A 24780-nucleotide genomic window follows, 5' to 3' on the forward strand; every position below is an offset into this window, starting at 1 on the left:
CTATCTCTGGAAATCAATTTAATATAGAGGGTACTCTGTCAGGCTATTTGCTTTAGACCTGTGTGCATGAGGGTGTGGGATTATCAGAAAGGTGTATTATCATATTAAATATTCATAATGGTAGATGTGGAAGGGATAAAAGTCTGTCCATTAGTCCATACACCTACTCTGTCATAAGCTTAAAAGATGTGAAAAAACAACTTCTAGCTTTTGTACATCGATGGACCTACAGTATCACAACACTTTCTTTCCAGAGACCAACCCCCACCTGTGTAAAACTGCTGTGCGAATCGTAAATCATACAATTTCTCATTACATTGCACTTACTTACATGTTGTAATATTGTCCAATAATTATAGTCTGAATTGCTACATTAATCTCACATGGGCTCCATTTATCTCTTTGAGGCCATGTTTTTTTTTGTCATTTTAAAGCTTCAGTATGCTTAACATGAGCTTCATCTGATGTCAAAACCTGCTCAGATTGTGTTTTGCATGTTGTATAGTCTCTACAGGATGAATGCTACACTAATGGGGCTAATGATGTACATTTTGGGACAGTGTCTCCTTGAAGGCATTCAAACTGACAGAAAAATTGTGTTAAAAATGAGAAAGAGAGCTTGAGACAGACAAACCAGGCCTACTTTTACGCCTTCACACACCTGGCTGGTTGCTGCCTTAAGTGGCATAATTGCCACATTGTTTGTTTCGGAAAGGTACAAAAAGTGTTGGATAAAGCCTTCAAATGGTGCTTATATGGTGCATAATCCTAAATAAAGTTGTGTTAAATCACATTACAACAAATTAACAAAGAAAAACTGACCTGGTATTAGCATATTAGTTTGGGTGAACAGGGTCAGTTTGGACCAAGCAGCTAATTTTTTCTGTAAAAGATCCCATTCATGGCTGTGACTGTGTTAAAGGGGTCCTCCATTGATTTTACACATGCAAGTCAGTTTACTTGTCATGGGGATTAGCTACTACTCAGCCTATTAAAACAGTTTTATAATGTCTTCTGTGGCTCTGACGGAGCTTTTTGAGTGTGAGAAAATGACCCCAGTGATGTCATCAGGGTTATCCCAGCTTGTGATTGGAGATCACAATTTTTTTTACCAGGGAGCCTGAGTTACAGAGTGGGGACATTTACCCGGCAGAGAGGATCTAATGGAAAGATAATATGGACTATATAAATATTGACATCATGACAGCTCCCCAAAAGTGACACCAAAACTTCTTGTCACCTGGTGCAGCTAGCCCCCTGGTGGCTTGCTGCAGTATAGGTCATAAATCCCGCCCTCTCCATGTTAGCAGATGGAACATGAGCCAAATGAAAAAAATCAGAGTACACGTCAAACAAATTTTTCCCAAAGATGCTTTCTGTCATTTTAGGTAGTTCTTACCATGCTGATGTTTGTCCAAGTGCTCATTTTTCTGATAAGTTTGTTTTTAAGTAGGTATTTGACGATATAAAAAGGGGGTGTGGCATCATGATGGACAGCTGTGACAGCCACTCTCAATCCTCCGTTAGGCGGCAGGGACAGCTGAGGGTCTGCCATCTGGCCCACTGACTCTACTATGCAGACTCTGGCTCCAAATAAGGTCACACAAACAAGATGGCAGCTCCCAGAGAGGAGATATTTTGGCTTCACTTTTGCATAGCGCTAGGAAGTGGAGATGCTAGTATAGATAATATAGATAATACTGAGTTGCATTATGGGAAATAAAGGATGTAGGAGTATTATGGGGGTTTTACTCAGGACTAGAAGTCAGGAAATGTTGGCCTCTGTGCATTTAATTATTATTTTTTAAAACTTTCTATCATCAAGTCCTCCAATGTTATGGCACTGCAATACTAAATTGCTGGAGTGCCCCTTTAAGGTTATGAAAGCAATTTCAGTCAGTGGTACTCACATGTGTATGAGTGTGTTTTTGTGCATTTTAAAATCCACAGCACGAAAACGAACTGATAAGCATAAAGGGTACAGTTTCGCAAAGTGTTTACCTTAGAAACAAATAATTTAACAGCTATCCATCCAATAGGAGCAGCAGCAGAAGCAGCAGCCTGGTAATACAAAACGTACTTAGTAGTAATCTATGTTGCTGTTTAGCCATAGAGCCCACGGTAGCACCACTGAAATTGCTTCCATTATATTCTGTTTACGGTATCCGACTGATGGAGTAAAATAACACGACTGGACCCCTGGGACCCCCCCCCCCCCTTCCCCTCACACGGTGATCGGCACTGATACAGCAGCGCCGGTAGGGGCGGGGCAGCACTGCAGCAGTGCGCTTCTCGAGCTGTCTCCGGTAAAGCTCCATAGGATACACGCGCCCCTCTCCGCCCCTGCTGCGAGACAGGTGGTTGGACTGTATGCCTTCATCCTCGAGCGCCCGGAGTAAGAAAACAAATCTGTTGGCAGCAGGGAAGGGTCGGTTGGCGCGAGCGCGTCCCCGATGGACTTCCAGCGTGTGACCTCCGCGATCACCGGGCGGACAGCCGGAGAGGGGGGCAACAACCGGAACGCAAGAGGAGAGCCCCGCCGATCCACTACCAAATGTTTTCCACCGAATTGCTCGAGCTACTGTTCACGGGAGGGGGTCTACCGACAGCGGAATGAGATGCAAGAATAAAAAGTTGACACGATTTCGGTGGGGAATTTTCGTCTGAGAGGCGGCAGGATCATTTCTGACTATCCTCCGGGTCTGGGAAGTTCCCTTGAGGGGTGGTGGGGGGGTTTCATTATGGCTTCAGGCGCCGGTAAGGCTGCACAGCCCCCCGGGCCGGGCTCCGCCGTTAACGGGACTGCGGCAGAGTTCCCGAACATCGAGCAGGAGCTGTACGACTACCAGATGCACAGCAAGATGTGCAAGAAGATCGCGCAGCTCACCAAGGTAAGACCCGCCGGTGACACCGAGAGAGAGAGAGGCGCGCCGCCGGGACGCGCTGTCACTGAAATCTGTCAGGATGATCTGATGTCTGCTCTCACCGCCGCTGCCATCGCTCTGAAACATAATTACATGTTGAGAAGGCGACCTGTAATTATCCTGTGATACAAGGAAACAAACAGATGCCACAGAAAAAAATGTAAATGCTCACAGAAAGATGAAATTGATCTGCAAGAGATATGAGAAGCATATATACAGTATAAATACAATATTAGAGTAATAGACACTATGAAGTCATAATATTCGTGCTTTGGCAACATTATAGATGATCAGTATGTTACAAGGCATCCTGATCTCTTGGGATAATGATTGGAAAACTTGGATCAGGGTACATTCGTCTTCGTGACTGACAGTAATCAGACATCAATGAGGGCTTTAGGTTGCTATAGGAAGCAGATCTTCTGCAATTTTACAGCCAAGCCTATTAAGACATCAATTAACAGTGATGGATCACATTTTCTATTAATCGATTTACGGTTTTGTCTCTCTAAAATGTCAAAATCAAAATAATCTAACATCACATTGCAAAGATAGCACAAATGCCAAAACCCATAATCATGTTTCTTTGTTTGGACAACAGTCACAAAAACACAAAGCTATTAATTTATAGTGATATAAAATAGATATGAGCACCAAACCTCACCTTTAAGAAGCTGTAATGTTTTGTATTTGTCATTATAATCAGTGGTAATTTTCCATAATTATTATTATTTCTTTATTAGCTCAAACATATCATGCTGTGAGCCTTTGTGCTGTGCGCTTATTAGTGTGCAGGCAGGGATGCTTGACAGCTGCAGCAGCAGTATATCTGAATCTGCTCTGGCTTTTCATACAGTAAGCAGTGCTGCTATATGGGGGAGTTCTCCTTCTTCTTCTCTGCTTCACAATAATGCTTACAGAGGCAGGGCATGACCCATCGCTTGTTGAGCTATGACAATTACTGATGACTGTGCAGTTCTCATCCTCCCTCATGGCCTCACCTCTGTGTAGCCTGTAGGTGTGTGTGTATATGTGTGTGTGTCCAGGATGTGCAATGTATTACAGCATTTGTATTTGCGTGTGTGTGTTGTTCCAAAGGCTTCCTCTCTCTCTCTCACACACACACACACACACAAACAGAGATGTCACAGATGAAGGGTCAGCACTTGTGTCTGTGCTTGTTAGGGATATTTGCCAGCCTAGTCCTTCTACTCCTCATGCCCCGCCACTCCTTCCATCCTAATATTTCTCCTCCGAAGGCTGAACTTGTTTCTCTGCCTTGAAACTTTATGCAAGCCCTGCCAGCCTTACTTTAGCTCTTTGATGACCGCAGTAAATAAACCCGAGGCCCAGAGCGCTGATGAAATATAAGAATCATCAAATCCGATATTTGGTGTAAGCGTTTTCTCTGAGCTTTGGGATGTGGGGCATGTGACACATGGTTTATTTGAGTGTTTTGGGGCGGGTGTAGAGTGGAGAGGAAGTGGGAAATGGGTCAGCTGTGGTAACCTTATATATTTAATAACCCTTACTCTCTGTGTGCATGAACATTGAAGCTAGCGCACGCACACACATGCACTTGCACTTAACACACCTCCTCACGTCTGCCTGTCCCCCGCTCCTCCACTCACCCATCCACACAGTATGTACCATACCAGTATGCTTGCTTGACTTACAGGCGTCCCCCTCTCCCCCTCCTCCCCTCTTCATCCTCACCTTCTCCCCTCTCTTTGCCAGCGAGAGTGGTCCGCCTTGGTTGAATGGGTGCTGCTAAAGATAAACCAGTAGCACGTCAAGAGTGTGTTTACATGGCGGAACAAGCCAATGGGAAGAAAGCAGGAGCTGACCATGTCAGGCCAGCTGTTGTGAATGTTCACATAAGCTTGTGCGTGAACAGACTTCCACAGCAACACAGAGAGAGAGAGAGAGAGAGAGAGAGGGGAGTAGTAGAGATCGACTGAGTGTGTGTGTGTGTGTGTGTGTGTATTTACACCCACACTTTTGATTGGCAGCTCTAATTCTGTCTACGTGATTTCCTGTACTTGTCTAGCTTACACTGTCACAATGTTCCCTGCTTTGTAATCCAGCACACCCGCTACCCTCTTTGATATGAGTGGAGGTGTGTGTGTGTGTGTGTGGAAGCGGTGGAGGGGGGATTGGGCTGATGTAAGAGAAAGAGAAAGTGTGTGCATGCTCGCTTGTCTCTTTGCCTAACCTCTCTTCGGTGCACCAACCATTCACTCTACATCTCACTCCTGTTTCAACAGCCTCGACTCAGCTCTCCTTTACACTGTAGACAGAATATTAATTTCATGCTTTGCTGACTATGAAGTTATTGTCAGTAAGCACGGCCACTGGCTTGTGAGGCTACATGAATAACATTATCGACTGGCAGGATCAATATGGGGATCTGGAGACAGGATTTACAGTAGCAAGAGGCTCTCGCCACTCTCTGACCAAGCTGGCATGCCAGGCATCTGAGGAATTTACAACTAAAAAGCTGGATCAAAGTGTGACACTGTCTTTAATCCTGGCATCCATTATTACACTGAAATTTGAAGGTTTCACTAATCTGAACATGTTTTAAACAGTGTAGAGGCTTTAATTGTGATGCCTAACACATTATCTCAACTATAAGTGATTAAAAAAAAACATCAAAATCATTTATGTCTCTTAACCTTTGATTCTGATGCTGCAAATTGGAAGCTAACGTCATCATTGCGGTGTACGCTAACTGTAAAGCAAACCTGTGTCACTTTACTAGCTGTGGCCATGAGATAATGCTAAATGCTAAATCTTAGTGCAACAGTAGTGAAGTATATAAGAGTCAGTTACATAGCAATATCTATCTCAAGTTTTCTAGCATTAGCTTACATTAGACGCCTTTCAAGTCAAGTCAATTTTATTTATATAGTGCTAAATCACAACAAAAGTTATCACAGGGCACTTTTCACACAGAGCAGGTCTGGACTGTACTTTTTAATTTACAGAGACCCAACATTCCCCCATGAGCAAGCACTTGGCAATAGCGGCAAGGAAAAACTGTCCTTTAATGGGAAGAAACCTGGAGCAGAACTGCACTCTAGGTGGGCGGCCATCTGCCTCAACCGATTGGGTTGAGAGAGAAAGAGGGAGGCAGGGGGAGAGGGGAGAGAGAGACAGAGAGAAGCACAGCAACAACAATAATAATAATAGCAATATAACTAATAATAATAGCGGCAACAGTGGGCACAAATGACTAATAATAATAGCACTCGGTGCACAAGTTTCTACTCAATGCACAAGTCACCTGTTCTTGATTTGATTGGTGTTATTTTGTGTTCTACTTTTATCTTTTATTTAAAGTTGTTAATTTTATGTCCTGAGTGTTATTTGTGACATTATGAAATGAATCATGATATCTGACTTCTATTTTTCTTTGTCATAGTGTTGTATGTTATGTTTGTTTGTTGTATGTTTATAATCTTATTTTTTATTTCTTTGGTGAGATACGTTCACAAGCCCATGTGGGCACAATCCCTATCAATTATGTATTATATATGTATTTAGATGTTTTCTGCTTGTGCAAATAAATATACTAAAACTAAACTAAATCTAAAACTAAACTAAGAGATAGACTACTGGTCATACCGGACCAAATAACACTGTAGCAGCAAAAGCCCTTTTTGAACTGAACAAGAGTGCATTTTATCGGTTATAAATGTAACTTTTCATTGGTAAGAGTAAGAAGGTTTTATTTCCTCTCTCACATGTTACACAGTGTGTCTTTAGGTTTAGCAGGGTAAAGACATGAGTGCCTCTATGATGAAGATAAATATATTTTTATTTGCATAGACCTAAAGTAAAAAGACAAGAAGAATGACTCAGATCTGTAGCTCCCAACCTTTTTGGCTTGTGCCCCTTAAGATGAAGAAACGATAAGCTGTGACACTTTGTTACAGGTTTTTTCCTGATGAGCTGTGAACAGCTTAAGACTTTGAAGTGACAATTTTCTGTGTCATTTGAATAATTTTCAGAGGCCTGAAGAGGTAGAACCAAAACGAGGGTAAATTTAATGCTATGTACAGTAGCAGTTTTTTCTCCTTTTATTTCTATCTTGTAGGTCATATAGCGACCCCTCAGATTTACACTATATGGCCAAAGTATGTCTGCACTCTTGTATACATGTATTTTTGGTTGTAGCTATCTTCCATGGTTTGGGCTATCAGCCCCTTAGTTCAAATTAAAGGGATTCTTAATTCTACACCATACAGTGATATTGTAGACCAATAGCGTGTTTTAGGAAAGACGTTTCATCAAAATGACAATGTCCCTGTGCACAAAACCAGGTCCATGAAGACATGGTTTTCAGAGTTTGGTGTAGAGGAACTTGACTGGCCTGCACAGACCTCAACCCCATCAAACACCTTTGAGCCAGGCCTTATCGTCTGACCTCACTAACGTTCTTACGAATACTGAATAGTAAAAGCTCCCTGCAGCCAGGTTCCTAAATCCTGTGGAGAGCTTTCCCAGAAGAAGAGCAGAGGATGTTATAACAGCATATTAATGCCCAAAGTGTTGGAATGAGATGTTCCACAATTGCACCTTGGTGTAATGTTCAGGTGTGCAGATAATTCTGGCCAGATATTGTATATTCTGATGCAGTAAGGGGTCCTGACCCCCAGGTTAGGAAACCACTAGTTTAGATCACTAACAAGTTTTGCTAAATCGTCCTCTCTCCTGCTATATTTTACTTCTTCCCTCATCGCTCTCACTTTCAAACTGTCCAAAGAGGACAGCCAAGAACAGCATGCACACACTCTCCCCTCAGAGCCTGTCCTCGATTCAGAGTCCCCTTCATTCCTTTGAGTCATGAATCATAGTTCGTGAGCCAAAGTTCATGCACTATGACGTGATTGGAAAGTCCGCGTGACTTATTGTATAAGTGTTTGACTAACAAGAAGGTGAGAGGTAAGTTTGTGGAGATGTCACATCTGTCATTGACATCTGGAGCTGGATTATAAGGAATACATCATTTATCGATGGAGATTGAAAGCTTTGAGGACACTGAAGTGTGTGTGCGAGAGAGAGGTGGTGACATTAGCGCGCGCACACACACAGAGGGAATGTCCGGCAGTGCTGTGCCAGCTGTGTGCTGCAGACAGAGAGGCGTCTGCGTAAAATATGAGCCCATGTGTCCCCTGGATACACCCATGCGTGTGCACACACACAAACACACACACACCTCTGCGAGCGGGTAAGTGAGACGTCAGGGTCAGTAGGAGAAGATGATGACACTGTAGACATGGTGTAGGGGGTAAAGTGAATAGTGGGTCGAAACAGGCCATATTTCATGTGTTAGTCACAGTCTATATGTGGACGAGGGGGAGAGAGACCCCACACATGCTGGCAGGCAGGAGAATCACCACAGGAAGCTGCAAAGCCTGGACTATATTGGCTCACAGGTCTTTGGTTACTGTAGATACACACAGTTTGACAGTGTTGCTGTTTAATCTCCATTATTTGTGTATGGGAATTACTGTGTATCCAAGTCAGTCAGTCTCAGTTTAATATTTGTTATCATGAAGCTGCCAGATGAAAATATTGGCTCCATAATGTCTGTGTTTGCTGACTAGTACAGGTGTCAGCTTTCCTGCTGTTGTTTGCACCTACAGTAAATTAAATGAATACAAGAGGAAGAGAAATGATGAGAGAAACCTGAAGAGACCACACAAAAATATAACGGCTATATTATAAATCAGTCAGTCACATTAAAAAGAATGAGAGTAAAACAATTAAGTCTTGTCCCAGTCATTTAAGAGAGAACAGGTTCATGCTATATTCTTACAGTTGTCCAATACAAATAAAAAGTTTATAGGTCAAATCTATTTTAATCTATACCATCAGAGAGAAAAACTGTTATTCAGTCTGCAATGAAATCCTTCAATATCAGCAGTAAATATGAGCTGTTTCAGCTTGAAATTATTCTGCAGATTGTTCCACAAGGAAGAAAAATGGTGCATGGAAGCACTTTTGCTTTGCTAACTTGACCTCAGGGACAGAAAACCCTAAAAACCCAAATTTTCAACTACTGCATAAAATTATGTCCACTTGAGGCATGGCAGGCCCGACCAAGATGAACAAGACTGTAGGAGGCTTGTCAGTATGAAATATGTTGTTTTCGGTTACAAAGGAAATGATTGACATTGCAACTTTAAAGCATAAATTTACATCGTCTTTAAGTCTTTCCCTGTCTGTCGCTGACACTCTCCAGGTGATTTACTCTCTGAACATGAAGAATGAGGAGCAAGAGGCGGCCCTGCAGGCCTTGAGTCACGCCCATCACGAGGAGCTGCACCGCATCCTGATGGATACATGTCATGAAGGGGAGGGGTCAGCACTTAGGACACGCCTCCTGGAGCTGCAGGAGTCTCTTGATGAGCAGCAAAGAGTTGGAGCCCAGGTGTGTATGTGAGTCCCTGTGTGTGTGTGTGTGTGTGTGTGTGTATGTGTGCGCACTCTTACCCTCCTGATCATATGATGAGCCGACCTCATTCAAGGACATGTTGCATTGCTGTAATTTAATGTGTAAACTCCCAGCGGGAGCAGCAAATCAAACCTGCCACTAATGTGACCTACAGTAGTCAGCCTGGTTCAGATTGCCTGTTACTTTACCCAGTCTTCATGTGTAATTTACATGCTGTGCACCACACTAAAACATCACCATGAATCATAAATACACACATGACTTTCTTATGAGCTCTTTGGGCAAAAGATGCATCTTAAAAACCAAAGAAAATGTACATTTTTTAAATGTCTGACCATGCTCATCTGTCTGGTTTGTTTGTTGTTTGCCATGTTTTCCTGGTTTGGTTGTTTTTTTGGTGCCAATTCCAGAGCATGTTACCATAAGTGTAAACTTCTATCTGCATATCACATCTCTGCTTGAATACCCCCTAACAAGTGCTATAAGAACAGAGCTGTTGTTACGGAACTAACACAACTATAAGGTCTGTTTTTGTGAAACTGGGAGCAGACACACATGCAGTAAATGTGCCCAAATAGGTGTCCAGAAGTGCAAGTACAATCCTACTGCAGTGCAGCATAATGTGGAAAAAGGGCTAGAACAAGATGAATACAGTTGGAAGAATACATTAAAGTGGACTAGTGCAATACTGGCACTAATGCAAATACTATGAGAAATTATATTATATTATATTATATTATATTATATTATATTATATTATAATATTTTGTCATTGCATAAACGTGTTGAAAGTGTTGAAAATAGTCTAGTCTTATATTCTGGTCACAAAAAATATTGTCTGGTCATATATCAGCACACCTCAAACATAGTGGCAGTCATCAGTTAAACCATTATCCTCAGTCAGTGTGGAGGAATATTAAACTGCATGTACTATATATTATTTTTTTCTGCAGTAAGTTACCATGGTATAATCACAATATTACACACAGAGATGCTCAGATAAAAAAAATAATTGACCTGTTAAAGGAAATATCTCCTCCTTGTACATTAATTTCAGGACGTCTCACATAGAGTAGGTATTATAAAGTAAGTATCTTATGAATCTGTCTTACTTTTGTGAAAGGATGAAAAAAGGTTTAGAATTTGGAAAATGGCTCCAACGTGCCAGATTTCAATCATGCACGCTGGTAATGATGTTTTGTCACAGAGTGAGTATTGTTTGAATGTCAAAACATTGTTGCTAATTGACCTTTATAGCCACAATCTTCCCTTTTTCAAATGTTACAGTATTTATACACATCGTCCACACTCTAACTGTGGTCTACACAGTTCCTATATCTTAACCTAACACCTTCGAGATCTGATGGCACTGCATATTTGTAGCATAATTCCGCATGAACAGTGTGATGTTGTCACCTCAGCATGAACCAAAGTTTCTTGAAAGGTTTCCAGAACGTTGATGGGGGAATAAAAAAAAGTTCTTTGAATCAATACCTTGAGTAATTTGTGCAGTTTTAAAGAAGCTGTATGCACATTCACAAGTGCAGTATGTAACATGATATCCTCTGTGCCTCCAGGTACAGGCGGACTTTGAGTGCTTCCGCATCCATGCGGAGGAGAGGGAGCGTGAGACTGAGGCTGAGCTGAGGAAAGGGTTTGAGGAGAGGCTCCAGGCCGCAGAAGAGGAGCTCCAGGAGGCCAAGTCCCAGATCAGCGCAGCCCAGGAGGAGAGCCTGCGGTTGAGCAAAGAACTGGAGAAGGCTGGAGAGCAGATCCAAGAGCTGGATGCCAAATGCGAGGAGCTACAAAAAGCGGCTGAGCAGGAAAGGGAGAGGAAAGAGGAGCAGAGGCAGAGAGACGATGAGGAGAAAAAGAAAGAAGAGGAGGACAGACAAACAGAAGAGCGGGAGGACTTGGAAAGAGTGAAAGGACTCTTAGAGGAGGTGAGCACACTGAAAGAGGAGAGGGACCGAGCGGAGGAGGAGAAGAGGCGAGCAGTGAAAGAGGAACGGGAGCAATGGGAAGGAAAGATGAACGATCTTAACGAGGAGAAAGAGGAGATGAGGAAGAAGATGGAGGCAGAATGGAGGGAGGAGCGTCGGAGGTGGGAAGAGAGGGAGGAAGAGGAGAAGAAAGGCATGCACAGCGCTCTGAGAGAAAGAGTGAAGAGAGCAGAGGCAGAGGTGGAAAGTCATCTGGAGAGGCTTGCGGAGAGCAAGAGAAACACAATCAAACTGCAAGAGCGAATACAGGTAATACACACACTCATTCCCATACTAATACTACATCCAACGCTGTGAGGAAGGGAGGTGAAAGGAAATTGAAATGTTGCAGCTTCCTGTCTCTGATGTACGCAGCTAATGATCGTTCGGATGGGAAAGTAGGGAGCGAGGTGGAAGTGGGAGCAGAGAGAGGGGGGGATTTTGCTTGTCTAACCACAGGCTGCCCTCCCTGAGTGCTATTCCCACTGCCAACTATCTGCTAATGAGTAGTTTGAGCAGGATAGATTTGCTGCACCACCACCATTACCACCTCACGCATGAGCATTAAGAAGCCCTACGAGAGCTGGCATGGAGCTGACACACGCCCTCACAGCAGACCATTAAAAGCGCGCAGCTGGGCTAGAGAGCTCCCTGACTCACCACATTTCATTCTCCATTTTTTTTTTTTTTCTATCGCCCTCCCTGTCTCTCTGACTTGTGTTCTTTCTCTCCTTCCTCCTTATCTGTGTCAAATTTGCTGTCGGCTTCTCTCTCTTTCTCTCTCTCCTGTCCTCTTTGACGAACCACAATACTCCTCTGCACTGCCCTCCTTACGTGCCCTCGCGCCAAACTCCCTCCCGGCCCTTCACGCCTTCCTCCAGGACCTGGAGGAGGAGCTGGAACTGGATCGGAGGCGTGTATCCGAGGCCGAGGGCGTGGCTAAACGGGCGGAGGAGGAGCTAGCGGTCGCCAAGGAGAGGCTGCTGTTGCAGGAAGATGAGCTGCAGAGCAGAGCAGGTAGTCACTCAGTCCCCGTCTGTGTCTGTCTGTCCACCTGTCATCTCACCTGTGTGCACTGAAGAAAGCGTACATCGGTTAAACCCAGCTGAGCTCGGTGCATTTCCATTATTCATTCCAAGTCACCGTTAATTGAATTTTCGCCTCGCCATTATAATATATACAGAAAATGCAACAGACGCGCATTATTCATCCTCTACAAAAGCAAACAGTTTCATCAAAGTGTCATTATACCCAGTCAGCAAAAATGCCCCGAATTTTATTTATTGCATGATAATGATTTTTTGTTCTAGGCCCTTCCTCATTTAGTATCGGTCCGCTGTAAGTCCATTCTGCTTCTATTATGCATAATCACTCAGTATGCTCGTGCACGTACCGTATATGTGTGTGTGCCTGTGTTCACTTGGTTGTTTGTTGGCGTTTATTCTGTGTGTGTGTGTGTGTGTGTGTGTGTGTGTGTCAGAGGAGCTGCTGAACCGTGGAGGTTGCGAGGTGTGTGTGTGTGCTGAAGTGGATGAACTGAGGAGCCAGGTGAGCCGTCTGCAGAGCAGGAACAGAGAGCTGGAGTTACAGAGCAGCGGTAGAAACAGTGACCATGCCCGGCAGATACGCCAGGTAACACACGTGTAAACACATGCATGAATACAAACAGTAGATTTATTTGTCTATGTATACACAAGTGCAATTACACAAGCACATATATGCATTGTACTATATGTGTGTGTGTGTTTATAGCATGCCGAGGCCCTGTCCTGTTTGCGTTCTGAGATGGTGAGAGCTCAGACAGAGGAGCTGCGTCGCATCCAAAAACACGCAGACGACGAGAGGGAGAAACTGCAGAGGGAGATAGAAAAAGAGAGAGAAAAGTTGCAGAAGGAAAGAGAGCAGGAGAAGGATCACCTGGAGAAGGACAGAAACAGAGTCCGCAGAGAGAGAGATGAGGAGAAGGAAGCGCTGCGCAAAGAAATGGAGGAGGTCAAAGAACGTCTGAGGAGGGAAAAGGAGGAGGAGATGGACCGGCAACGTAAGGAGTTGGAGGTCGAGAGGGTTCGTGTTCTCTCCCAGCTGGACAAGAACATAGAGCAGGTGGAGGCAGAGAGAGCCGGCGTGCAGCAGAAGCTGGAAGAGGAGAAGAAGAGGTTGGTGGAGAAGGCCGAGGAGGACAGGAAGCGGTTGAAGGAGCAGGTGCGGAAGGCGATAGAGGAGGTGATGAGGAGACATGCGGCCGAGCTGCACAGTGTACAAGAAGCTCTGAGCTCAGAGAAGAAGACCAACCAAGAGGTCAGCATCTGTTTGAGAGTTTATTCTTTTTAACTAGTAACAATTTCTAGAAATAGTAACTTTTCAGCACAGATCAGTAAAGTACTGCTCACACTTTTTAAGACCACGGCACCCCTTCATAAGAAATTTTTTGTCACGGAGCCCCTCCTTACCTCTGAGCTGATGTGTTGCGTAACTATAACAACCGTCCATTGTCATTAGCAGAGCTGCAATGTCCCCTTCCATTCAAAAATGTGTTTTCCTTCTTGTTCCTTCGGTTGGATGTTTGAGCTTCACTGTGCAGAATGATGTAGAGTGTTCAGAGTTTAACACCAGAAGGTTGTTTCACACTAATCTGCTGAAAGTGGAAAGTTTCAGTGAATCTTGAGTTAAAGGCGCGCACCTACTATCATGATCTGTGATATCATTTCCAATCGTGGTCCCGTATACGAGGTAATTAAACTTTTTTTGAGGAAAAAACATGCCAAACACAATTCATTATTCCAAGCAGAGGAATCTTATATGTCTTAAAACATGACTGGAGGGGATCTTTAAACATTTTTAAAACAGTTATTTTAATATTTTTTACTTCTTTTGTTTTATTATATTTTAAAATATAGCATAAAACATTAACATTAACGTTAATGTAAATATCAACTCAATTTAACATGGTGAAATTGTATTAAAAATGCATGTAATAAATGCAGAATGACATCAAAAAAATTCTTACACCCACTTCACTTCATACACATATCTTTCACTGAATATGTTTACATTCACACAAGAAACTAGGTTATCAAAAGAAATCAGGGAAAGGCAGGAAATGAGATGATGTGTTTACATGCGTAGCAATAAGCTGACCACTCTAAAACCTACATTTCTATACAACTGTTTAGTAGTCTGATATTTTTCACTTACTTTACTACTTTTTAGGCTAAGACTGGGATAGTGTTAACGTGATATGACACTCCATTTCTCATTTTTCCCCTTTTTTGTGAAGCATTTGGACTATTAATGCAGTGTGAGGACAGGCATTGTACTGAAAGAGCACACAGTTTTTTCACAGTGTGCACATGTATCTGAATTTCAAAAAGAGTCTATCGTTCAGCTGTGGCAGTCAGCTTTTGTAGGCTTAATTTTAGCTTCAGATTCAGTTAGACTTTGGATTTATTATTTTAGATACAAGCACACATCACTATAAGCCACTATGAGTAACAATATTTCCTTTCAACCCTCCACACAGCTGCGACATTAATACTTTCCCTGTTCTGTGTCTGTGAGATGCTCATGTAATTTTGTAAAAAACACCTCAGAAACCCAGTCGAGCATTCACAGAAATCAGGATTCTCCAGCTGAGATCTGGTTGTGTTGACTCTTGATATTACAGAGGTTACTTCAGTGCATGTGGACACACATGATTGAGTTGGACACTCTTTCACACAGTTCAGGTCACAACAGGCATCAACCCCTTAGTTTAATTAGTTTCCAACATTTTGAGCTTGTGACTCTTTAAAATGAAGTAATATTCTAATTGTGACATGAGTCTTAAGAGTTATGACCATGTTAACTGTCTTTTAAAAATGGTGAAATTATAATAACATAATTTACGAGAAAAAAGCAAAGATCAGAAGAATGGCTAAAAAAATTAATACATTTTTGTAGTCTAAATGTTTTGTTTCTGCCCTCCTATTCTGATAATCATGTCATGATTATATCAGATTATATCTTCTGACCCCGCTGGGGGGTTCCCACTCTGACGTTTGGAACCACTGGTCTAAAAGAGTGTGTTTAATGAATATTTTTGGCACTCAGTGTGTAAATGTAGAGATATAAAGAGATTTTATCATATAATTGCTTGGCCTTTGAGCCTTGTGTTAATGTGCACTTCATCGTGACTAATTATTAATTAGGCTTTAGTAATAAGATGATGAAAGTATGGTCGGGTTAAATACTAAAAAGGAAAGTTAATGTAATAGTTGTTTTGGTGATTATGAACATTCTTGAAAGGTTTGTGCGCGTCTGGAGGAGGAGAGGAGAGGTGGAGAGGAGCTACGCAGCGGGCTGGAGAAGGAAAAGGAGGAACTTGAGACAAAACTGAAAGATGCCAGCAGTGAGGTGAGGAGACTACAAGTACAGTATTCATAATCATTTACATTTATGAAGCTCTGATTTTTTCATAACAAAAAGGTTTCTGTGTTCTCAGATCTGTCGGTTGAAGTCAGTAATCCATCAACAAGAAAAGAAAGAAAAGGTCGGCCCCGAAGCTGCACCCTCATCCTCTCGCCTGGAGGAGGAGCTGCATCAGACTCGGAGTCGACTGGCTCGGATACAGGAGGAGGCGGAGAGGCAGCGGGACAGGCAGCAGAGAGAGATAACGTCCCTGAGAGCTGACAAACACCGGCTGGAGGAGAAAGTCCTGGAACAGAGCCGACTGAACACGGAGAGGAGCCTCCTTGAGCAGAGCCAGCGGCACACCGAGGACCAGATCAGGTAGCGGAACGAATACAAACCTGCCAGAACTGATTCAATGTGTACAGTATGTATAATATCCTCATTTTTCCTTTCATCAGTTCAATTAGATGATGTTTTATCACCATGAAACTTGTTTTAACAAAGCAAAACATGACAACAAATCGGCTACAACAATAAAAATGATACATAAGCCATTAAACTGTGTTAGTACATCAATGAAAATTAAATCAATATCGCAATTCAAGCAAACATTTGCCTTAATGGTTTTCCTGAAGACCAATTAGCCTGTCTGGTCTCATTTAGTGATTCTACATCTCTAGCAGCATCATTCTCATCATATACTGACTGTGATTACTGTACATGCACATTAAAAACAACAGATTACTGCAGTAAAAATAAACAGCGTGTTTAATTACTCTCATGCAGATTCACAGTCACACTCATACAAAAGGTTTTCATCCCTCTGCACACTGTCGATTAGACAACATAATGCAATCCTCTACCCGAGCTACTACTACAGGTCCCTAGCTATACTTGGGTTTCTTCTTCAGAAACACAAATGGGAGTTTTGTAATCCCTTAATAAGACAAAGAAAATCAAGTTTTGCATTTAAATGGATGAAATCAATTTATTAAGAAATGTGTGATATAATCAGATTATTGCAGGTTATCAACTAAACCAGAAAAAATAGCGTTCTTTAAATGAAGAAGACGCATAAGAGAAGATGGCACTAAAAATGATCACACAGCGGAGTGTAGCGAGAAGAAATAAACAGTAATTTTGCATGTAGGTTAACTCTGCCTTACTTCTTGTTCTGATGCATGCCTCCAGGGCAGAGTGTGAGGATCGTCTCAGAGCAGAGTTCAGGATAGAGATGAATGCCGCTGTTGCTGAGAGCGAGCAGAGATGGCAGAACCGAGAGCAGGAGCTGCAGACACAGATAAATGAGCTGCAGAGTCAACTGGACGAGCTGCAGGTGAGCCTTCTTCACAAACTAAACCCATCGGTACTTAATGCGGTAATTCTTTAATCTAAGGATCTAGTTATCACCTGATATCAGAATTGACATGTAGCTTTCACTTCATCATTCATATTGTTAAAAAAACAGATGTGTGCAGCGGTTCAGAGGTCTGGAACCATGCAGATCTAATTAGAGATTGAGTCACACAGTCAAGGTACATTCAGCTCCTAGAAAGCACAGAAAACCAGTGTGACTGTCATACTCTAAGATTAGCATCATACCCCTCCCCCTCTTTAAAACCAAGAGAGAAAGAAGCTTGATTGACTCATTTGATGAGGCTGCTTTCATTGTTTGCTGCAACTAATGTTTATTTTCATTGTCAGTTAATCTGCAGATTATTTTCTCGAGGAGTCAATATTTATGAATTATGTTAGAAAATAGCTAAATATACCCATTATAATTTCTCAGAGCCCAAGATGACGTCTTCTATCATAGCTACAAGAGAAAATTAGAAATGAGAAAAGCAGCAAATCCTCAAATTTAGGAAGCAAATATTTGTCTTTTTTTGCCTTAAAAATGATCGACTTATCAATCGATCGACTAATTGGTTAAGTTCAGTAGTGAGTTCTTTTATTTCTTGATTCATTCTCAAAACAACATGTTGAGGATCAGAGATGTTTCTCTCCTTTTAGCTGCCATCAAAATCATATTTTGGATTTCAGTTGGGTAATAAGGTAATGTCTGACTTGCCAAATGTTATTTTACACATCAAGATCAGTTTTCTAGTCATAAACAGTTGTACACAGTTGTATAATGACTTCTGTGGCTCCGGAGAAGCTTTGCAAAGTCTGAGAAAATAACCATAGTGATGTCACTAGGTTATCTCAATTTGGAGATATACAGTATATTTGTACCAGAAAGCCTGATGTGCAGACTGGGAGTCTGAAAGTTGTGGGCGTTTACAAGGCAGGAGAGTCTAATTAAACACTAATGAAAGGCTCTTGAGTGACATTATGGGAATTGTAGGATCCAGTGTTGCTAGACCTTGATCCATATTAGAGACTAAAAGTCAGGATCTGCTGACCATTCAAATCTGAATCTTGTGAGACCCCCATTAGAGTGCAATAGTGAGTCACTGGAGTACACTTTTAATTAGTTCCATAAGCTTGTCTTGAGTGCACAATGAAGTCAGAGTTTTATTTATTTATTTCAAGAAAAAAATGTTGGAGTCTGCAAATTCTTAAACAAAAGCAATGTCTCCATTTAAATAATTTAATGGTCGCTGCAAATTCATCATCTCTGGATTACTCTGACGGCACGCAGAGACTTAAAATCCTTTTTGCTCACAACTTTCTCGCTAATGCAGGTGGAGAAAAAGAAGGCGGGTTCGGGAGACGATTGTCACGGCAACCCCGAAATTGACAGGCTGAGGACGGAGGTTCAAGAGACCAAGGAGATAAACAAGAAACTGAGGGATCTGCTGCAGGTACACACACACACACACACACGCACACACACACAAACATTTTCAAAAATCATATGTACACTCTTTCAAAGGTTTTTCTCTGTGATGAATAATTTAGCGACTTTGGTGATAGCGCTGCAGAGCTCGAAGTGGAATGGCAACGTATTGCTATTCTATGAGTGCATTCATCCATGTAATATACAGCATATGTGGAGTTAAGTACAGTTTATCTGTAGTGTAAAAACATGTTTGTGTGATCTAAAAGCATGCAGCTATTGTAAAAACTGTGTTGAAGGAGCCCCAGAGCCAGTCTTTAGCTGAGGAGAGACACAGTCACGCCGTGGAGCTGCAGACGTTACAGCGACAGGCGAAAGAAGATCTGCTGTCTGAGAGGAACAGACTACAGACCATGCACCACCTGGAGCTAGGTAACACACACACACACACACACACACACACATGCGCATACACATACACGTAAACATTAGTATAAGCACACGCAGACAGTAACACATTCCCTATATGTAGCTGCGTGGACACATGAACACACACACACACACACACACACAAGGAGCGATATACACATTGAGATTATAAATTCAACAGTGAAGTTCCTATTGCCATGGATACACTTCACCATGGCAACAGCAGAAGGGTACCTGTCACAGTGGGCCAAATTGATTTTGTTTTCTGTATGTGGTTCTGTGTGATATCAGATAAGCAGCGTGCGGAGTTGACCCAGCAGCACACCGAGTGGAGCAGACAGATGACCCAGAGACACATGCAGCAGATAGAGGACCTGCAGGCTCAACTACAAGCACACACACAGATGATGGCCCTGCAACAGGTGACACACACCGGGGCGAGCGATGCTGAATATTCAGTCCCCCTTGGGTTGAGTTTGCACAAACAGAAACACACAAATGTCTCAATGTCTTTGTCTGTGTGTTATAGCCTATCTCCCACTAACATAATCTCTTTTTATCAGAGGCACACAAGCAAACAAATACCTTTATTTATATATATACAGTATGTGCACACAAATCACAACCATTTCATAACTGATATCATTATCCTCCACATGAATGAAATACTCCATGACTCTGGGATAAAGCTAACAAAGTACATAAGTGTCTACAGCAGCACTAACCTTTTTAAAAACTGATATCTGAATCTTGGCATTAATGGAGATTTTGACAATGTATCCACTGTGTGTGTGTGTGTGTGTGTGTGTGTGTGTGTGTGTGTGTGTGTGTGTGTGTGTGTGAAGGACCTGAAGCAGCAGAACCAGTATCAGGTGTTTGAGCGACAGCTGGATGAGAGTCGCTGTGCCATGCTGGAGCTGCAGAGAGAGAACGCAACATTGAAGAAACAATTAAAGGAAAAGTAAGGAAGGGAGTAGAAGGAGTAGATACATATAAAAAAAAAAAAAAAAGACTTATTTACTTCTTATTATTAACACAACCATTTTTCTTGATTATCCAATTTATTTAGTCAGAGAATAGTGTAAAATAATGTCCTTTACAGACTTCCAGAGCCCAAGGGGACTTATTCAGATTAATTGTTTCATCTGATTAACAATCAACACCCAAATATATTCAGTTTACTATCCTATAGTAACATATAGACAAAGAAACACATTAAATCCTCATATTTGAGAAGGTGGAAATGATGAATCTTTGGCTTTTTTCTTGAAAAATGACTGAAATGATAAATCCATTATAGTAATTTTCTTTCTATCAACTAATTGATCAACTAATCATTTCAGCTCTAATATCTTTGGTATCAAGACAATCTACATACCAAATTGGAAGCAGTAAAAGGAATAGTTTTGGGGGTTTTTTTGTTTTTTTAGAGAGACTTAGATGAGAAGATTTATTTTTACCAGCACTTCTAAAGCTCACTAATTAACACATTATAACCCCTGTAAAACCACAACTTGTTGTTTTGATCTTTTGGCTTTTGTATGGATTAAACACATGAGATATAATGTGTTAATTGGTGAGGTGTTGATAGGTGGGTTTTTGAACTTTGAAAGAGACATAGTAGCTGCTCCCCTCTGCTCCCAGTCTTTATGCTAAGCTACTCTAAAACTAAGCTAACTATCTCCTGGCTGTAGCTTAAAACAGTATTTACTGTACAAACATGGGAGTGGTATCAATCATCTCATTTAACTCAGCAAATAAGCATATTTCCCAATCGCAAGCCTTTAAGACAGTTAGGAAGAAACGACAACACATCCTGAGACAAACTGCATAAATCATTCTGGCTATGATTGAAATTCTGTTTAATTTGCATGCGTTTGTATTTTTATCCCTGTTCATTTTCATTTATTTACGAAAGATTTAGGAAACCTTCCCACTAAGCAAAATGTATGCATGTTCAGCCAAAGATCAGTCCAGTTTTTTGGGGAAATATGACCAAAAAACATCTTACAAACATGCACTTCTTCTGTGATTTTTGAGCTCTTTATTTGGAGCATGTTTTCATATGTATCAATGTATCTACTGTTTGGTCCAAAATCCTGGTTTATATTAAAAGTATGTACTGTGTCATGATATCCAGTAATATACAGGCTAAATTAGCTGGAATGTTTCCATCAGTAATGGATTCAGCCATTTTCAGGGCCACTGATGTCTTTTATCCAACAGCCCAGATAAAAACAGCTCTTACTGTTTGCAACTTATCGTAACTGTGTTATTATATTAAACATCCCACTTCCATTATTTTCCATTCCTTTCCTTTCCACCCCTCTGTTGTATCTACTGCCCCTCCCCAGGTCAATACAAGAGAAACCTGAGGCCGAAGAGAAAGAGGAGGAGAGCACAGAACTGCACAAGAAGAGAGACGCCCAGCTCGAAGAAGAAGCACAACGTCTGAAGGAGGAAGTGGAGAAACTGAGGGTGGAGATGGAGAAACTGGAGGAGTCACAGAAACACTGGGAGGAGAAAAAAGAGGAGGATGTGAAAGAAGAGGAAGTGGAGGAGGAGGAGAAGAGGAAGGAGCGGGAGGAGGAGAAGAGGAGAGAGGAGGTGGAGGAGATCAGGAGGGAGCACAAGAAGGAGATGCAGAGTCTGGTCTCTGAATACAGCAGCGCTCAGACGCACCTGCAGGCTCGCATAGTAGCTCTGGAGAATGAGTGAGTACAAGACGGAAACACAGAAATACATAATTATTAATAACACATTTAAAATGAATATAAAATGGTTGTGAACATGAGGACGGGTATGAGAGAAAAGATGTGTGTGTGTGTGTGTGTGTTGATTTAATTCCAGGCTGCGTGAGCGGGAGGAACGGTGCAGGAGGAGGGAGCCTCGATGTGATGAGCTGCAGTTGGGGAAACTCCAGGAGAGACTTACAGAGAGAGACCAGCTCATTAAAAGATTAGTGGTGAGAGCATGCACACACACACACACACACACACACGCACGCACACCCAGATCACTTGTTTACCTGTGGAAATGCTCCTCTGATCACTCCATATTCACTCCAGAAGATCCTCTTACTTTAGGGATAAGTCTGGTGATCAATCTAAATTTTTCTTATTGTCAACAAATTCCATTAAAATACCAAAACCAACAATGAACTGATCTTTTTAATCTTTTTAAGTGTTGTCTGTGTAACCGCAGCCAGATATATCTCAGTCCTCTGTACTGTAGACCTCCGTTTTTGTCCAAAAACTATTAAAAACATTAAAGAGCCACACTGTTGCACTGGGTAACGTGTTTCTTCATTACTATGAATGTGAGCACTGTAGTTTATTTTGGGTCAGTCACACAAACACTGTCCTGCTACCATAAATACAAAAAGGTGATCCAAATCCGCAGCTGAAAATAGTCCCCAACAAATGCACCATTAACTCCTGTTTGAGTAATGTTTGCTTAAAGGGCCACAACTGTTTGGTTTGAGTCTGAGTGCCACAAATAAAGTAGAGAAGTCAGAAAATATTGAGAAATGGACTTAAACATTTTCAGTTTTGGTCTTTTCATGAGATTTGTTAACATTATGGAAACTGTACAATATCACCAGCCTTATCCTGGATTGTTCCTGCCCAAGCTAAGATATTTTATATATTTTTTGCGTGCAGTGTATTTCCAAGGCAACGACTGATACTTTACATAACAGCAGAAACAGTACATTAAACATATGTTACATGTTGCTCATTTTTATGATTTGGTTTACAAATCTGTGTCTATCGTAATCCTTTTTTATGATTTGACAAAAACAAACAACAACAACAACAAAAATGTAACTCAATGTTCACTGATTAGCTTTTTCCAGAGCTTTCAACCGCATCTCACCGTTTTCATCAGCAGATGGCAATGGCTCAGTTGTCATTATGTTCTTTCTTGGATCATGTGACTCTATGAAAACTGAAAAAAATGCTGGTGCAGAAATGTTTTTTTCTGTCAAACTGCTGTCTCCAATATCCAGAATGAACAGTCAACTTTATGATGTTTTGAAGTTAAATACTTCATTGCTGATTGACTTTGAACAGCCCCTCACAAGCTAAACAGTCATTATATTGAATCCTGTTAAACTGACCAGTTTATACAATTCAAATCAGGGGAAATTACTGTACACAGTGTGGAAACTCACCTGACAGGAGGAACTTTTACTAATTCTTGCAGCCAATCAGCAGTGCAGTGACCAAGTGTTCTTCTTCTAAAACTGCCTTTGGAAGAGGGCAGATTTTTAAGAATGTAATAACTTTAACCATTCAAAGCAAATCAAATTGGAACAGCCTCTTCATAAATCTCCTCTGGTCATATATGCGTAGGAGAGAAATTAAATTTTTTGAAGTGTCCTCTGCCAGAGTGCCGTGTCTACCATCTGTGCGCCATGAGGCAGCTTAGCAAACAAGTACACCCTCCAGACAACAACACCAACTGTGAATAAGGCCAATGAAAGTCCTTCCTCATCCTCCTTCCCTCCAGGAAGAGAGGCATCAGCTGCAGCTCCACCCTCCTGTTGCCGGGGACAACAGCACCCTCAGGCTCCGTGACAGCAAGTCCCGCCCCGGGAGCGTCACGCCAACCATGAGGGTGAGTTTGTCTGTTCGGCTCGTGCACATAATGTATTCATCAAAACTAGCCTCCTTCCAGCCAGAAGCGCTCACTGGGCCACAGCCAACTTCTGTTAGAGGCTGTAAAATGTACAAGCTCGCCCACTCAGCAGATCACCAGTCTGTCATAAAGACACGTCCCCTGTGTGTAATGTGTCCATCACACAGATTTTAATTATATGACATTTGACCAGTAAAGATACAGGCTTGTGTGGAGAGTTCTTTAAGAGTGAAAGTGTTTCCCACAAAATACAAAAACATGTTTAATGATGTAATCTTGTACCGTGCTGTATATTTGACTTTGGACATTGATCTTTAACTTCATTTGTCTCAGTGAAACACTTCATATGCAGATATTATAATATATATGATACCTTGAGGAAGATTTTAATCTCAGAAATAAAACCCTCTTTGCAGCTTTAATAATAACAATGTGACATTCATTTTGGTGTCAGTCATGGATAAGTGATCACGGACGCTCTGGGCTTATAAATGTAAGCATGATATGTAAAGCATGTGCTGTTTACAGGCTGTAGTGGCTCATAGTGACAAGATTTAAGAGTGAATAAAAGGCAGCAAAATGTCCACAGACACCTCACAAACCACTCCTGCAGCGTAACCCGTTTCTCTAGTGACCATCTGGATGTTCAGTAAGGTCCAAACACTCACTGTTTGGAGCGTTGTGTGTTACAAATAAGAATGATAGTGCAACAAGGAGGCTGTGTATTTTAACATATTTTGGTAAAAATGAGATATCTCATGAAGGTCTGACAGACCAAAACATCATAAACTAGAAGAGTGTGCTCAGTAAATAAAAAGCAGAGCTTTGCCAGGTGTGTCTGGGGTCATGTTGGCGGTGATGCACCTACTGCAACGCCACCACAACTGCCAGATGCAACCAGTGGAGATTTGCAAAGTTTTGAATTGAAGTTTTTTTTTGTATAGTATAGTCTCAGTTTTCTTTAAGATGCATAGAATAGTGTAATGGTATTGTAAGCGAGTGTCCTGGGTTCGCCTAACTGTATGAACTAATAAGGAAACAATGTACGGGACAATAAGTCCAAACTTCTCATTTTAAAAATTGTTATTTACACAAAATAAAACCTCTTCCTGCCTCTCTCTCCCCTCCCAAACAAAGAGTTGAATTTCACTCCTCCCGTCCTTCCCG

At 41.7% G+C, this 24780-nt stretch overlaps 1 protein-coding gene across 3 annotated transcripts in view; it reads left to right on the forward strand.

The window, feature by feature from the left end:
* Nucleotides 1-2056: 2056 nt before the first annotated feature.
* The window catches only part of fam184b (family with sequence similarity 184 member B), a 29643-nt gene continuing 6919 nt past the window's right edge, over nt 2057-24780 (forward strand). Inside the window, exons 1-16 of one of the 3 annotated variants that reach the window (XM_044346876.1) lie at nt 2057-2891; nt 9178-9366; nt 10968-11642; nt 12254-12389; nt 12853-13004; nt 13125-13670; nt 15657-15764; nt 15853-16139; nt 16953-17097; nt 18449-18568; nt 18843-18975; nt 19264-19394; nt 19818-19933; nt 21327-21686; nt 21811-21937; nt 23485-23592. In XM_044346876.1, coding sequence (XP_044202811.1) covers nt 2742-2891; nt 9178-9366; nt 10968-11642; nt 12254-12389; nt 12853-13004; nt 13125-13670; nt 15657-15764; nt 15853-16139; nt 16953-17097; nt 18449-18568; nt 18843-18975; nt 19264-19394; nt 19818-19933; nt 21327-21686; nt 21811-21937; nt 23485-23592 — 3483 coding nt within the window. In that variant the 5' untranslated portion in view covers nt 2057-2741. The remainder of the gene's footprint in view (nt 2892-9177; nt 9367-10967; nt 11643-12253; nt 12390-12852; nt 13005-13124; nt 13671-15656; nt 15765-15852; nt 16140-16952; nt 17098-18448; nt 18569-18842; nt 18976-19263; nt 19395-19817; nt 19934-21326; nt 21687-21810; nt 21938-23484; nt 23593-24780) is intronic. The other 2 variants (XM_044346875.1, XM_044346877.1) reach the window with 2 other exon arrangements.

Source organism: Thunnus albacares, chromosome 3 (assembly GCF_914725855.1).
Source record: "Thunnus albacares chromosome 3, fThuAlb1.1, whole genome shotgun sequence".
Taxonomy (NCBI): Eukaryota; Metazoa; Chordata; class Actinopteri; order Scombriformes; family Scombridae; genus Thunnus; species Thunnus albacares.